This window comes from Manis pentadactyla, chromosome 12, assembly GCF_030020395.1.
Source record: "Manis pentadactyla isolate mManPen7 chromosome 12, mManPen7.hap1, whole genome shotgun sequence".
In the NCBI taxonomy this organism is placed as follows: domain Eukaryota; kingdom Metazoa; phylum Chordata; class Mammalia; order Pholidota; family Manidae; genus Manis; species Manis pentadactyla.
In genome coordinates this window covers 33,177,581-33,192,973 of record NC_080030.1, presented here as the reverse complement: position 1 = coordinate 33,192,973, position 15,393 = coordinate 33,177,581, and the positions used below count along the sequence as shown (strand labels likewise).

At 34.8% G+C, this 15,393-nt stretch overlaps 1 protein-coding gene across 8 annotated transcripts in view; it reads left to right on the top strand.

Moving 5' to 3' along the window:
* Positions 1–15,393, top strand: part of QKI (QKI, KH domain containing RNA binding) — a 171,195-nt gene that overhangs the window by 34,231 nt on the left and 121,571 nt on the right. For all 8 annotated transcript variants that reach the window (XR_005025052.2, XM_036886715.2, XM_036886714.2 and 5 more), the window contains exon 2: positions 657–799. Coding sequence is in view for 7 of the 8 variants with exons in the window: in XM_036886715.2 (XP_036742610.1) it covers positions 657–799 (143 nt within the window). In the remaining variant the exon portion in view is untranslated. The remainder of the gene's footprint in view (positions 1–656; positions 800–15,393) is intronic.

Genomic DNA, 15,393 nt, shown 5'->3' with positions numbered 1-15,393 from the left:
TCTTTTCCTCACCCCTTAAATGTTGCCTTTCCTAGGATTCGTTCAGTCCTTCCTTCTCCCTGTACCCCTCTGTAAGACCTGTGTTCTATTCCTATAGCTTTAACCAATACATTTGTGTATCAAACTCAGACTTATGTTGAACTGAAAATCTCTACGTATCTGTTAAACATCTCTGGTTTGAATATTCCAAAGATACCTAAAATATCTAAGGAAGTAGCCTAATTTAAATCTCGTTCAGACTAGATCTGAAGTATAAGAGAGCTTTTGGTATTACTTTTGTCTTAGAGGCATTCTTAGGATGGTTATTTGACTGAAATATCATTTGGACTGACTATATAGTCATGGAGAAATTAGGTAAAATGACAGGTCTGTGTCATAGCGGAACAGGTTGGGCTCTGATGTTTTAATAAAATATATGAATACATTATTAGTTTTAATAAAATGTATATGAAATATAAATTTGATTTCTGGTAGAAATTAAGGCTCTGGTCCCTGTAAACAGGCTTAATCCAGGGAATGACAGAATAGGTCAACAATTCTTTACTTCTTTGAGTTTTAACACTTTATCAATGAAATCCTCCCTTATTATTATTTTTTTCCTCGACTAGCAAGAATATTTTTTTGTCTAACACATTTAAAATTTTTACTTTTAACAGAAATTAGCAGAGTACGGAAAGACATGTACAATGACACATTAAATGGCAGTACAGAGAAAAGGAGTGCAGAGTTGCCTGATGCTGTGGGACCTATTGTTCAGTTACAAGAGAAACTTTATGTGCCTGTAAAAGAATATCCAGATGTAAGTATATTTTGTTGTTTTATTATTATTTCCTGCTTCATATACTTTGGGAAGAGATACATTTGGTGCTAAATATTTAAGCTTTGTCAGCTGCTTAAAAAAAATTTATGTGAGGGACTAGCAGTGTGACTAATTTGACGTGGATAATTTACAACATTTCTTTTTAAATGTGTTTTCATTTAAATGCTGCTGTTTCATTTTTGGGAACACACGTGAAACAAACACTTGGTTTTAGATTTCAAGTTAAGGGAAGAATATGGAAAGAGCTTTGACCTGAATGTCAGAGAGCACCAGGTTTAACTCTCTGCTCATCTTTGACTTGACCTCAGAGAAATCACAGCCTAGGCCACCTCATCCTTTCAGTAAAGTGAGAGGTTGGACTATGTGACAGCTAAGGTTGTTCCCTTTTAGTGATTCGGTATCCACTGTAATTTTTTGTTATTTTATTTTTTTTCATCTTAGTCCCTTGCTTAACTATTCTCTGTAAGCATCTTGTTGCAGTTTCCTTGTCCTATACCAGTTAATTTTGAATAGCCCTATGTGGTATGGTCCTTTCTGTCTCTCTGACCGCATCTTAAATGATTTATGCTCTTCCTCAATACACTGTAGAAACACTGGCTGTTAGAAGTAGTTGAGTCTATTCCCAGCCTAAGGATTTTTATATTAGCTATACACTGATATCTGCTGTTTGGCTTCTTCTGTCATTAAGATTTTAGCTTAAATGTCACTTCAGAGAGGCCTCCCCTGATAATTTTATCAAAAAGCAATCTGGTTACTCCTTGTTTCACATAAGTCTCTCTATTTCTCTGTATTGCCACTTATCTGTTATCTTTCTTGTTTATTTGTTTATTTCTCTCTTTCCCTGTCAGAATATAAGGTATTTAAAACAAGAACCTGTTTTGTTATTTACAGCTGTATTCCTAGTGCACTTTATGTTGGCATGTAACAGGCATCTAGTACCTTGAATAAATAAAGGCAAATGGTGATTTTTTTTGCTAGGTTTCAGAGGATTTTTCTGAAAGCAAATACTAGAAGTAGTTAGTATTGTTAGGAAAAAAATGTACTCTAAGATTCATTGATATTTGGACAGTCTGAAGATAGAAAATAAATGTCTTAAGTTGGATTAATGGGAGAAGCTTTGATATTTCACAGGTTGCATTTGTAATACAGTTTCTTTAAAGCTAATTCTTTGACTATTTTTAGAAATATTTTTGATTGCAAATATATAAGCAGTTGTGGATGATGTCAGCAAAGAGTCTGTTGCAAGGCAATGGGTGTGATATAAGAGGATTGAAGGAGTTGCTAGAGAATGAAGCCTCATGTAAGACAGGAACCACGGTAGCTCTGAGAGCCTCAGTAGGAGGAGCTTGGACCTTCTCTTCTCTGTGGAGACTCGCTGGTAACACAACTTGGCATCAGTGCCTCCCAGAATCCATCTTCAAATTTCAGATTTTTAGGAGAGAGAATGTGTTCTGGACCAATCTGCCATGACTGGAGGTGAGGTTAACTGACGTAACCTGGACATGACTGCTTTGGTTCTACCCTGGGTGTTCTGTTGATTCCTAGAGATGGAAAGTGTGATTGGGCAGGTGTCCCAGTTGGAGTCTGCTACTGTTTGGTGTTTCAGTATCTTCTAAAGAATAACACCCTTCTCATCTGGTCATTTAAACTCTGAAGTATAAAATTTCCGCTCTAGACATTAACAAAATATGTAAGATCATAAAATCACATTAGAGAATATAACTTTGATCTGCTGGGTCCCATTTTTCTTCAAAATAAGTTTTATTCAGGGAAGGAGTATTTATATTACATTGTTTAAAAGATACATGTTCCATACAATTCTCTTAAGATAGAAGGGGTCCCGAGGGAAGCACCTTTCCACCATATTCCTGTTGTTCTTCTACCAGTTGAGATTGAGTGCTTTGGTCAACTACTGTCTAGTCAGGTGTTTTAGGGTATAGCATTGTCTAGATCAGTGGTTCTGAAAATGTGGTCCCAAAACTATAGTACCACACCTCCTGGAAACTTACAGATGTTCAAATCCCATCCCAGACTAGGTGAGTGAGAAACTGTAGGGGTGAGGCCCAGCAATCTGCCTTCCAAGCTCAATAGGCAATTCTGGTGTATGCTGAAGTTTGAGAAGCACAGCACTCACTTGTTTTATATTATCAGAATCAGCTGGGCTAATAGGTGATCATGGTCCTTTCACCAGGTGTTACAGGAGGCAGGTACAGTGGTGAACTAAACAGTGTTTCTGCTCCTGTGGAGCAAGCTTTGCAGTGGCAGAGACAAACAATAAACACGCTTAATTTAGATGCAGTCAGTGCTATGGGAAAAAAGTGGTGTAAGCAGATAAATGGTAATTCTTCGTTTATGGGAGTCTCTTACAAGATGAAGGGAATGCAAAACATGAATGGAGTGATGAGGAGGAAGGCATGAAAATCATCTTGGGGAAGAGGAGCATTCCAGGCAGAGTGAACAGCAGGTCCAAGGACTGAGACATGAGCATGCTTGGGAAGTTTAGTAAGACTCAAGGGGCCATATTATGTAGGGGCTGTGAGTATCAGTAGGAAGTTCAGATACTATTCTGAGTGAAATGAACAGCCGTTGAGATGTTTTGGGCCAAGTAGTGCCGAGCTCAGTTGGGTTTTAACAGATTGATCTGGCTGCTTTGTGGAAAAGGCTGTGGGTAATGGTGGCAGCAGGGAACTAACTGTGGAGCATAAGAACTTGAACAGGAGGACTTAGAAATAATGGATCCTGCATAGATTGTTAAATTAGAACCAGTAGGATTTGCTGATAGATGGGATATGGGGTGAGAGAAAGTAAGGAATAGCTCAGAGGTTTTGATCACTTGGAGTAAACGGAATTGCCAATTCTTGAGCTAGGAAAGATTGAGACAGGAGCAGGTTGGGCAGGTGGGCAGTTCAGCAGTTCTGATTTAGAGGTGTTAAGTTCGAAGTCAGGCATCCAGTGGGTATATGTGTTGTTAATGACTCTTGTACCCAGAAATGTCTATTTTCAACAAAGTCTTTTTACATCAGAAATTTAGTTACAGTTCATAGGAGGAGAGAAATAGATATTTGGTCCTCCAAATAATTTTTTTTTAATGGCTTGCTTTAAAATTTCTGTTAAAAGAATTTAAGATTGGCAAAATTGGGATCTGCACATAGTTTTGGAGTTTTTCTTCTTTGAGGTTGTTAATACATACCAAAATGAGGAGTAACTGCTCTTTCAGTATTAGGCACTTTATCTCACTTTTTAAAAAATTATTAAACAAAATAAAATGAGGGCATCTGTAGCAGTATGGGAAAAGATTTATTTCAGAATTATGAATTAGATATTTGCCATAATGAAACAAATATGCATTCTTCCTACTTTTGCTTTTTCTACTTATTGTATCTTCAAGATCATTACATTTGCTGCCCTCCCATCCTTCATTTATATGTAAGCTTGATTTTGTGAGTGAGTTCATCCTTTTTGACCTGGAAACACTTTTATTATTATGAAAGCTTCAAAGGAGCAGTGTAGCATAGTGGTCAAAGGTATGGACTCAGCCCAGACCCCTGGCAGGCTGTGCTTCTTGTTTTGTGACATTAGGCAAACTACTTACCATTTTTAGTCCTCAGTTTCCTCATTTCTGTAATGGAGTTAGCAAGTCTCTCACATGTTTATGAGGAGTTGCAAGTGAGTTGTAAGTGAATTAATACATGTAAGTCATTTGAAAAATTCCATTATGCTGTATAAGTGTTACCAGAATGTAAGTAAGCTCCATGAGGGTAGGGATTTTGTCTAATTTTATATTCCCACTGCGTAGAGTAGTGTGTAGTGGAATGGTAGATGTATAATAAATATTTGTTGTGCATATCTGTGTGAAAGTCTCACTCTTAAATACTGCTGAACTTTTTTTTTTAAACTTGTTATCTTTTACATTTGCACATAGCAGCTTACTGATGTAAGTCTTAATTTGGAAGTATTTTTTTGGACTTGGCTGTGTGTGTAACTGAACTGATAGGAAAAGAAAGTCTTCAGTGTTTGAGAAATGAAAGTACTATAATGTCCTTCACAGTGTTTCTGAATCAGTGGCTTAATGATGTGGGAGTGAGAGGTAATATGAATAGCCTATTGAAAATTTTTACAAAAGTCATTTATTAATATTTATGTTTATTAATAAAATAGATTTTTACTGCATTTCTGCTGTGTACCCAGTACATCCAGGTTGTGTGGATATTAATTCAGTTGAGAACACTCTGACATAGTTGAGATAATACAGACATACTTTGTTTTACTGTGCTTCTCGCAAATTGAAGGTTTGTAGAAAACATAGAGCAAGTCTGTTGGTGCCATTTTTTGCAATAGCATTTGCTTGCTTTGAGTTTCTGTATCAATATTTTTGTAATTTTCAAAATATTTTCAAACTTTTTTGTAACTATCTTTGTTTATGGTGATCTTTGATCAGTGATTAAACTCTGAAAGCTCAGTTGCTGGTTAGCATTTTTTAGCAATAAAGTATTTTTATTAAAGATATGTACATTGTTTTTTTAAACAATGCTATTGCACACTCAATGTATTACAGTATAATGAAAACATAACATGTATGTGATCTGGGAAAACAAAAATTCTTCTGAATTCCTTTGTTGTGGTATTTGTTTTACTCTGGTGGCCTGGAACCAAACCTGCAGCATTTCTGAGGTATGCCCACAGTGGGTTTTTGAGCCAGACAGGCCTATGCTGTAAATCCTGGCTTCAATCCTTGAACCCGTTATTGGCTGTATTTGTCAACATTGCCACAGTAGAGCTCCATAATGAGCTAAGTCCTACAACTCAGTAGCTTAAAATAACAAGCATTGATTGCTGTGCTCTTTAATCTGTACGTGTATGTTGGCTGAGGTTCTGCCGATTGGGCTTAACAGAGCTTGAGCTATGCCAGCTATGGGTAGGTTTTTATCTCCACTGTTTACGTTCCTCCTGTGCTCAGTCCAGAGGGATAGCTGCTTGGAGCATGCTCTTCTTATGGCAGGTCACTTGGGTCGCAGAGCTAAGGCAGATTGCTCAGGCACCCATTCTGCTCTTGTCCCATCTGCTAATATTCTATTAGCCCAGTGATTGTCAGCTGTGGACCATTTTGCCCCTCTAGGATATTTGGCAATACTTGGGAGACATTTTTTGGTTGGCAAAACTTCAAGGAGGTACTAGGGCATCTGAGTAAATGTGAGGGGTGCCACTTAGCATCCCACAATGCACAAGACAGCCACCCTCACCCTACCAGCTGAGGCTACCCCAGATGTCAGTGGTGCTGAAGTTGAGAATCTGCACTATCAAGGCACTCCTTCCACAGTGAGAAGGGGACTGGAATAAATATTTGCTGAAAATAATCAAAGCTTTTGAGTATGTTAACTTTAGGATCTATTTCCTTGTCTATAAAATTATAAAGTCCACCTCATAGAATTGTTTGTAGGAATAAAGATAAATGTAAGGCATCTGATAGAGCACTCAATATCATGATCATGAGTAAGAAAAAAAATTCCAATCCTTGAAGGAGCCCACAGTCTTGTATGAAAGATAAAAGATGTTGCATTAAATCACTAAAGACTATTTAAGTTCATCACACATTCATAAAATGACAGACATGAGTGAAGAATAAAGCTATATGTAGAGCATCAAATTGGTAATTTGGCCCGTTAAGTTATTAAGGACTTTTTGAATCCGTGGAGATCTTATAAGCAGTATATGAATGGAGTTAACTCTGATTGATAATTAGTAAAAGATGTTATATTTCAGTGAGTCAGTTATAAATCTATTCTTAAATTTGCTTAGTTGTCAATTTTAAGTTGTGAGAAATTGTTTTATAGGATCTACCAGTTTGGTGGTAAGTTCCAAATACTAGCAAAATCTCACTGTTAGGGCTATTAGTCATCTTGTATATATTTGAACAGATTAAATTGCTAAACTGCGTATGATGTGATATGATAAAATTGTAGTGAGACTTTTTCCAGAGATTTTATGTGAAGGTAATTGTGATTCTCCAGTGTTTTTAAAATGGGTTTTAATTTTCAATGATTTTAGTCTAAGGAGTGTCTTTGGCCCAGGCTAGCGTGATGACACATATTGTCAAACTTTTGTAAGATAGATAAATGCCTTTTCAAATATGTTTCCAACAAGGAGCCCGTCCTGGCAACTGTAATTAATACAGATTTATATCTTTTCACAATACTCTCTAGCCTTATAATAGTAATCTATGTTAATGGACGAATATGATTTTTAAGTTTGCTTTCAGTACCGTTTTCCTCAGTTTGCAGATAAAATCTGGCTAATCATAACTTCTGAGTAAATACAGGATTATTGGTATTTTCTTCTGTTTCTCAAGATTGTCACCTTCAAATTGGCTGCTTAGCTGGCATTAGTTTTGGAGGGAGGGCTTATGAGTAGAGGGATGGAGGAGTCAATACAGTTAGTTATCTTTCCTTAGGACTTTGCTTTTTTTACTATTTTGGCTTTCTTATGGTGTTAAGGAATTAATCAAAAATCTCCGAAAGTCTTGATAAAAACTACTTTCAAGTTTTTCTTCTGAGAAACAAATAGACATTAAGTAAAATCTAATGACCTGCAAAGTCTTTTTCACTGCCTATGTTAGGCCTTGATTTTTGCCTGCATCTGATCTTAATTATGGGTGAAAATACAGTATTTTAAAAGTAAAACCTGCACAGCTCTCTTCTTTCATAGTTTACACAAGGAGCTATTACGAATAAAATTGTTGATTTTAAGAAGGATAGTGTACATTTTTATTGAATGGACTTGTGAAGTGTTTCATTAACTTGTTAGAGTTCTTAGTTTTGCAGTACAACTTGATAACTACAGAGCATGTCTTTTAGTTTTAGGTAGAGAAGCTGTTACTGTTGACTCAACTTAAACAGATAAATTTAGTGAAGGTCAATTTCATGACTTTTCTGTTTTTGTTACTGATTTTGAAGTGTCCTTTTTATTTTACTCTGCAAGGGTATATTGAGGACCTGCTGTGTACCAAATATTTATTAGGCTCTTTATGGTCTGAGATATACTAAATTTCTTAGGATATTAATAGAAATCATTCTAAAAAGGATTTCAAGGCAGTCTGAAAACAATGAATTTTGTTTAGGTCAGTTTTTTTCAAAGTTTAACAATTGCTGAAATAATAAGTCTTCTCAGAGTCCTATAATGCTAATGCTTTTTTTGTTAAGTAATATATTTTAATATTTAAAAAGAACTAGTGTTCAGAAGAACAGATTAAAAGATGGAGTTAATTTTTAGGGAAGAATTATTGCTTGAAGCAAATGTTTTCTAGTCCCAGTTGAGGTAAAGAATTTTGTTGATGATTTATCCTATCCAAAAAGAGGTTGTTAGGATCTACTCTGTTAAAAATTGTTAAAAAGGACTTATGAGTCATTTGGATACCTACTCACAGGTATCTAACCTCTGTATCTCTAAAATTCTCACTGAAATAACCAAAGGAATATAATACAAAATTGGAGAGAAACCTGCTATTAATATTCCAGAAACATTGTATTTCTTTCTGTTGGATATTAAAGGAAGGCCTCCAGGTACTGATCTACTGTTGGTCCATCTTGAGAGATTAGTATCTTCTGGAACTTAGTTAATCATAACTTCTTCCTAAACATAACTCTTCCTTACAAATTTGGCAGATGAAATGGGCTATGGAATAGTTGAAATTTGACTGCGACTTGAGCTTGACCCATCTATCTTAGTGCCTGCTTATAGTAGGTGACCTAAATTTGTTTTGTAAGTGAATGAATTTATGATTTATGCCTTTCTTTGGTTTGAATTTGCACAAGAACTATTGTAGTTTTTGATAGAACCTGCCTTAACTGTACAATAGGACACTGAAATGGAAGTTTTTAGTGACTAGCCTAAAGTTAGTTTATTATTTTGTTGGGAAAGTGTTATGTCTTAATAAACCCAGCCTTTTAGAACAAGAAAGTTCATAAATAACTTGGGGACTTCCTGAAATCTAGTTTTCTACAGGAAAACTAGAAAACTGCTTTTCCCAGGTTCAGAAATGGTATCATCAGTAAGCAGCCTGCCTAGCATGAACTTGACCATCTCCAATGTTGCATGTTGGTATGATAATTTTTTCTATTTATAAAATGTATTGTATCATTTATGGTTATAGAGCAGTGATTGTTTTGATTAGTTTCTTGCCTTTTTATTTGTAAGATTATATAAAAGCCATATAAATTTGCAATTTTAAGGACAGAGGGAAACGAAAAAAAAAATTTGTAAAGTATTCAGAAACATGAAGGCTAAAGAGGAGATCTGAGTATATAAACCTAGTAAAATTTTTGTATCATTCTTTTATTCCAGAAATGTTCTGTGACCTGTGCCTAGGCATCTAGCCCAGGTATATGAAAAGACATAATCCCTACCTGATACTGAACAGCAGTAATCTGGTTAGACAGTAATGAGGGACCTGAACTAAGGCAGTGTAGTTGAAATGAAGAAAAGGAGACAGATTATGTAATGAGAAATCTTTAAGATTTCTTTGTCTATTGCATGTGAAGCCTAAAAATGAGAGAAGGCCTTGCCGGTGGTGCTTTTCATTGAAAATAGATAATACAGAGATGGAGGAGTTTTTATAATTTAAAATTGTAGTGTAACTGAGTAAGAGGTGATAAATTTACTCTGTTAACAGAATATAATAATTAAAAGCCTCTGTAAACTGAGTAGTTGTTAATGCAGGGACATTGAAGCAGGGTATTATAAAAGACAGTTATTAGTAGGTCAAATGTGACTAAAATTTGTGCCCCTAAAAAGCAGGTCAGTTTTAAGAGCTGAATCAATACTTTTAGAACAGTGTGTGAGGCTGATAATATTTATGCAGCAAAACTCAAGAAATCAATTTCAGAGAGCCTTAGATAGTATTCATAATCTACAGTTAGAACTACGTATTTGGTTTCCTAGACTCATCCTAAGAGTCTGAAGTGACACTTGAAAGCTCAGTCTTGACTCAGTCATACTCTCCTCTTTCTCTCTTTTTTGAAGTTATATATATTTGTTACTGAAATACTCAGGTGAGGTTAATAATCAAATAAATATCTTCATTCATATAAAAGGTTCCATTATGGTAAAAAGAAAGTATGTGATGACTGGTAAAGCAGTGATCCCAATTAGTAAGAGAAAGGTGAAAATATTGAAAAGGTAAGGTGTGGTTATGCAGAAGTAGTATAGTAGTAATATGTTTGGTGATGTAAGTAGAGAATTATTATAAAACACAATTGGATTTATTCTCAGAGTAAACTTCAATCAGAAGAGAGTTTGTATAAACTTTGTACTAAACACTTTGAATGATTAATAAGAATGAGAAAACTAAATGTGAGTTTCTGATGTAATCAGAGGATGTGTTTAAGATTTTTATGAGAGGCATTGTATTTTACTGATGAAATGTCCAAACTGTATATTCAAACTAGGTATTCAAGAATTTGGGCCACTTTTGTAATTCATATATTAAGTACAGATGATAATGGTAACTGCCTTCCATTGTTGCTGTGAGGATTAAGTGACTTGATGCATGTAAAGTGCCAAGCATAGACACTGGCTCATACTGGAATACTCATAAATGACCTTCAGTGTACTCAATCAAGGAAATGTTGAATGGTTGAGTCCTTGCACTCATGATACTCCATATTGAAATGGAAAGGGGTCATAATAATTGTTATGTTTCTGTGACATCATTGACTTTCATTTGGAATTGATCCTGAGATGAGTCTGTCAGGCTTGCCATTTGGGAAATGCCTGAATGTATGTAAGAGTTCCTGTGCTGCATGTAACTTATTTAGTGATTGAAATTGTTGCTATAAGAATGAAAAATCATAATGTGATTTCTGTGAACATTTTAAAATTGTATTATCCAATGATCTGAATAAATATTTAGTTTCTTCTATGTGAGGTTCTTTGATTAAAAAAAAAAAAAAGACCAGGTATTGGTTCCTAATTTCAAGGAATGACCTGCCAGAGACATGCAGATCATTGTGTATCATGTGATAAGGACTGTAAAAGGTGTGTGCACAGTGCTCTGAGATGATCACTTTGGAAGAAAAAAAAAACTGTCTCTAGGAATCAAAGGACATACAAGAAAATCATAGAAGGAACACTTGAGCTCAGTGTTCTGTGATAAGGAGTATTTGACATGTTTGGCAGGAAGGAAGGAGGAAAGAAAGGTGTTATAGGGAAGAAAAATTAAAAGCACTTGTCATTTTTACAGAATTAGTTATGTATCTGAACAAAAGGGTAAAAGCAAAAATAAAGGTTTGAAAAGTACTTAAGGATCTTTTAAAAGGGCCTTGTGTATAAAAGTTTGGACATTACACTGGCAAAAATATTGTTATCTCTTCGTGTCATAAAACTCTCATTGCTTTTCATTGCCTTCATATTTTAATTCTAATTTTAATAGGTTAAATAAATTTTTGCTTTTCTAAGCACTTGTTAGTTTCTAGAAGGGTATAATCACCTTTCTTATTCACCTGAGTTTTTTTTAATGCTTTCAGCCTCTTTCCCAATCACATCTATGCTCAAAAGATGAAGATTGGCCCTAATTTCAGATATCCAAATTCATATTCCACAGATTTCATATTTTGGTTATTGTTACCCCTTTTACATCTGCTGGTATAAATGTCTCTTCTTACATACATAGCCTTTTGTCACCAACAGATGATGTATATAAAGACCTAAAAATGAAAGGTTTTGCAAAATGGTTCCTATAATAATTATTATGTAGTATAAGCAGACATATTCGGCTGCTTATCTAGAATTGATATAAATATAGGAAAAGGATAAGACATTTGTCTCCACCCAAAGCCTAAGACATTTTGATATATTCATTCTGGGATTTGTTTTTGTTTTTTTGCTTTTCTAGAGTGCTTTCACTAACTTTTGCAGAACTCTTGTATTCCTGGCCAAACTTATCATTTCAGTTCATGAATGAGCATAGTTCTAACATGAATATTGTTTGGTATTTTCATGTATGTTAATGAGTTGGTGGAAATGAAAATTAGCAAGGCTGCTTTAATATGTGAGAAGAGTAAGTTGTGCCAAAGAGGATCTTCTTAGTGTTTGTATGCCATGAAGTGTAGGCCAACCATTTTGACAAAGGATACGATGAAACTTAATTTGTTCGTACATGGCAAGAGCAAATTCTTTGCTGAATTGGGTAATGGTTTTTGAATACTGGAAGAATGTGCATTTTACAATGAATCACTACAGACAGAGCAAACTTTTAAAGTTAGTCTGCATTATTATTTTCTCCTTCACTGTCTTAAGTCCAGAGTCAGTTGCTAAATCAAACAAAATATTCTGTACTTTTAATTAAAAGCAATAGTACTGTTAAATAGTCATGATTTTTCTTTTGTCTTGCACACTTGCATAAGATAGGCTCATTATTGTTGAACTACACTAGAGGTGGTTCATTTTTTGTTAACTGGTGAATGAAACTTTCATCAACAAACATGTTTGTGTGTGTTTCATACCTACTAAGTTAGTTATATGATGATAATGTAAGGTTTTAGATTCCTTACTAAAATCACCTTAGAAATACTAGACAGTATTTAAAAACACAGTCTGTGTGCAAAAAGCAATCAAAATAGGTGCGTGTTTTTCCAAATTTTAAGCAGAAATTACTCTTTAATACTCTTTTGAAAGTGTTTTTAGTGAAATGCTTTTGGAAATCCTTTTTTTATGATATTTTGATAGTGTGTCACATAAGGTTTTGTTTTTAATTGTAGGTTTCTTAAAAGGTTATTGGTATGATTTTGCCATGATACTTTGTATTTTGTCATTGGGAGAAATCTATCATTTCATTTAAAATGAAGTGAGCAGCAATGAATAGCATTAGACGTGATTGTTGTTAACCTCTTCTTTAGAACTTAATCTGCTATTTGGCAGAAATATTGGGTGAGCCACAGAGAAGATCTGTACTTAAATGGTGGGGTTAATGAATATCTTTTTTGTCTTCTTTCTTTCCATTCTTTTGGCCTTAAAAGTTGCAGTAAGCTTAGGCTGTTGGAAGTGATTTTCTTTGAATGTGTTATGACATTGTTTTAATTGAATGAAGTTGCAGAACTAGCATGATAAATCAACACAGAATGAATTTTAATGCAAGGCAAAGGATATTAACTTGGAAATTGGTTGCAGTAGACAAAGCAGCTGCTATGATTAATTTCTTTTCATTCTCTCCTTACAACATTTTGAGAATGATGACCTTGACATTTCAATTGTGTTAGAATCCCAGGAGTATGTACTTTACACACTTGAACTGTTGTTTGCTAGTTCTTAGTATAGATTGGTTCATTTTTAAGGTTAGGAAAATTTTGTGTTGCAGACTTAATATGTTGGTTTGACTGGTTTTTAAACATTTTTTATTCAGCAAATAATAATTGTGAGCATTACTTAGCTGTGGTAGAAGTCTATGTAATCGTAATGCTGTGGTCCAGCAGAAGAGGTTTAATATGTGAGAAGAGTAAGTTGTGCCAAAGAGGATCTTCTAAGTGTTTGTATGCCATGAAGTGTAGGCCAACCATTTTAAAAAGGGATACAAATAAAAAACAATTACATATTAGTTACTTGAAGTGCTCAAGTACCTCCATTTATAATGTGTTTTTCCAGACATTCTTTGCCTTATTTGAGATATTTAATATAGACTCAGTATGAGTTACTTTGGAAAAGGATGTGTACAGAGCACAACTGTTACTGAAGAAGAACTGTCAAGGCTGCTTGTTTTAAGTAACAGTCAAGGTAAGAGTGAAGGATAAGAGTAAAGACATTTCATGGATTTCTTGAGAGTAGGGAGAATTTCTCCTTCTCTTCCTCTTCCTCTTTTCAAAAGCACCTAGTGCTTATTTCACTCTTTACCACACAGCAAACTTGAATAAGTAAGTTTAATTTAAAAATGAAAGGCTGTTTTCTATTCTATTAAAAAATAGTCAATTTAAACAAATTGAGTGAAGGATGGGATATGGAGATCTCTGTTCAGGTTGTTTTGAGAGGATGCAAGGTAGTGAAGTTTGTTCAAATATGTGACTTTATAAATAGGTGGAGTTAGAAAGTTGCAGAAAAGTAGAAAGAGTGAACACAGGGCAAGGCCTGTTGATAGACTTTGTGATATGTGTCTTTATTTTCCTCATACCCTCATTCTAATATGTTTTTATCCTTAGTGCCTGAAGTTATATTGATTCTAGATCTACACACATTAAAAGGCAGCCTCTTAAAAATGCCTTTTTTAAGTGAACTTCTCTGTAATGGAGTTAATCCAGACCAGCCAAGCAGTTCTAGTAAAAATAGGGCACAATAGGAAAAGACATCTGTTTGAATGCCAGAGACCCAGCAAGAATGTGAAGAATTAACTAGTTAATCCTGAGGAGGACAGATCCTAAAGGATGCAAGCCTGGCTTTAAGGCTGAGCTGTGAGGGGACATGGGTTGGAATCTATAACCTGTCTATGTGGATTCCTTCCCATCTCCACTCTTTGCTTGGGTAGGGATACTGATGGGTGTGTATTTTAAAAGTGTGAGAGTAAACCAGATGGGTGTGCAAATGACTTAACACACAAGAATATCATTAACAAAAATCTGAAGAAACAGCAAAACAATAGAAACAAATCCACAGAGACTCTAGATATTAGGATTATGAGACCCAAACTTTATAAGAGCTATGCCTACTTAGTATAACTATAAGGAGACAAAAGACAAGGTGGAGAAATATGACAGACAGTTGGGGACTACAAAAGGAAAATCAAAATTCCTTAACTGGAATTAACAGGTATAACAGATTAGAATCCTTTTAAGAGAGAATTAATGAACTGGAAAACAGCTGAGAAGAAAATACTCAGCATGGAGAGACAGAGGAACAGTAATACTAGGAGGGAGTGTGAAAAATTAAGGGAGTGTAGTAAGAAAGTCTAATGTACATAAATTAGAGTATTAGAAGAAGGGAGAATGGGACAGAAGCAGTGTTCTAGTGGGGTGTGATTGAAAACTTTCAGACCAAAGAAATAAAGTCACAGATTTATGACACTGAATCATAAAATGAAAACTACCTACCTAGGCACATCATAACTGCTTTAAAATAATGTTGGGGGGGAAATCTTAAAAAGAGAGAAAAGATTACCTTCAAAGGAGCAATAGTAAAACTGTGAACTAATTTTTCAGTAGTAACAGAAGAACTCTAAGACAGGATAAAGAATCTTTAAGGTGCTAAAAAAAAGAAACAAGCTGCCAAACCAGAATTCCACATGCATCAAAAATAAGGCTTTTCAGACAAGAAAAAACAGACTTCATTACCAAAGGAATTTTAGTAAAAGAAATACCAAAGGGTGTTTTCAGGCAGAAGAAGAATGGCCCTAGTTAGAAAGTTGAAGATACAGAGGGGAATAAAGCACCATGAAAGTCATAAATGTGTGGGTGAATCAAAATGCATTATTTTTTTGTTTAAAGAATAATTTTCTGTTGAGGTAAAAAAAAACATATAAAACAACTGAAGACATGTAAACTTCATTGGGATAAATGCTGTTAAATAGTCTGGAATCCTTGCATTGTATGGGAAAGGGGTGA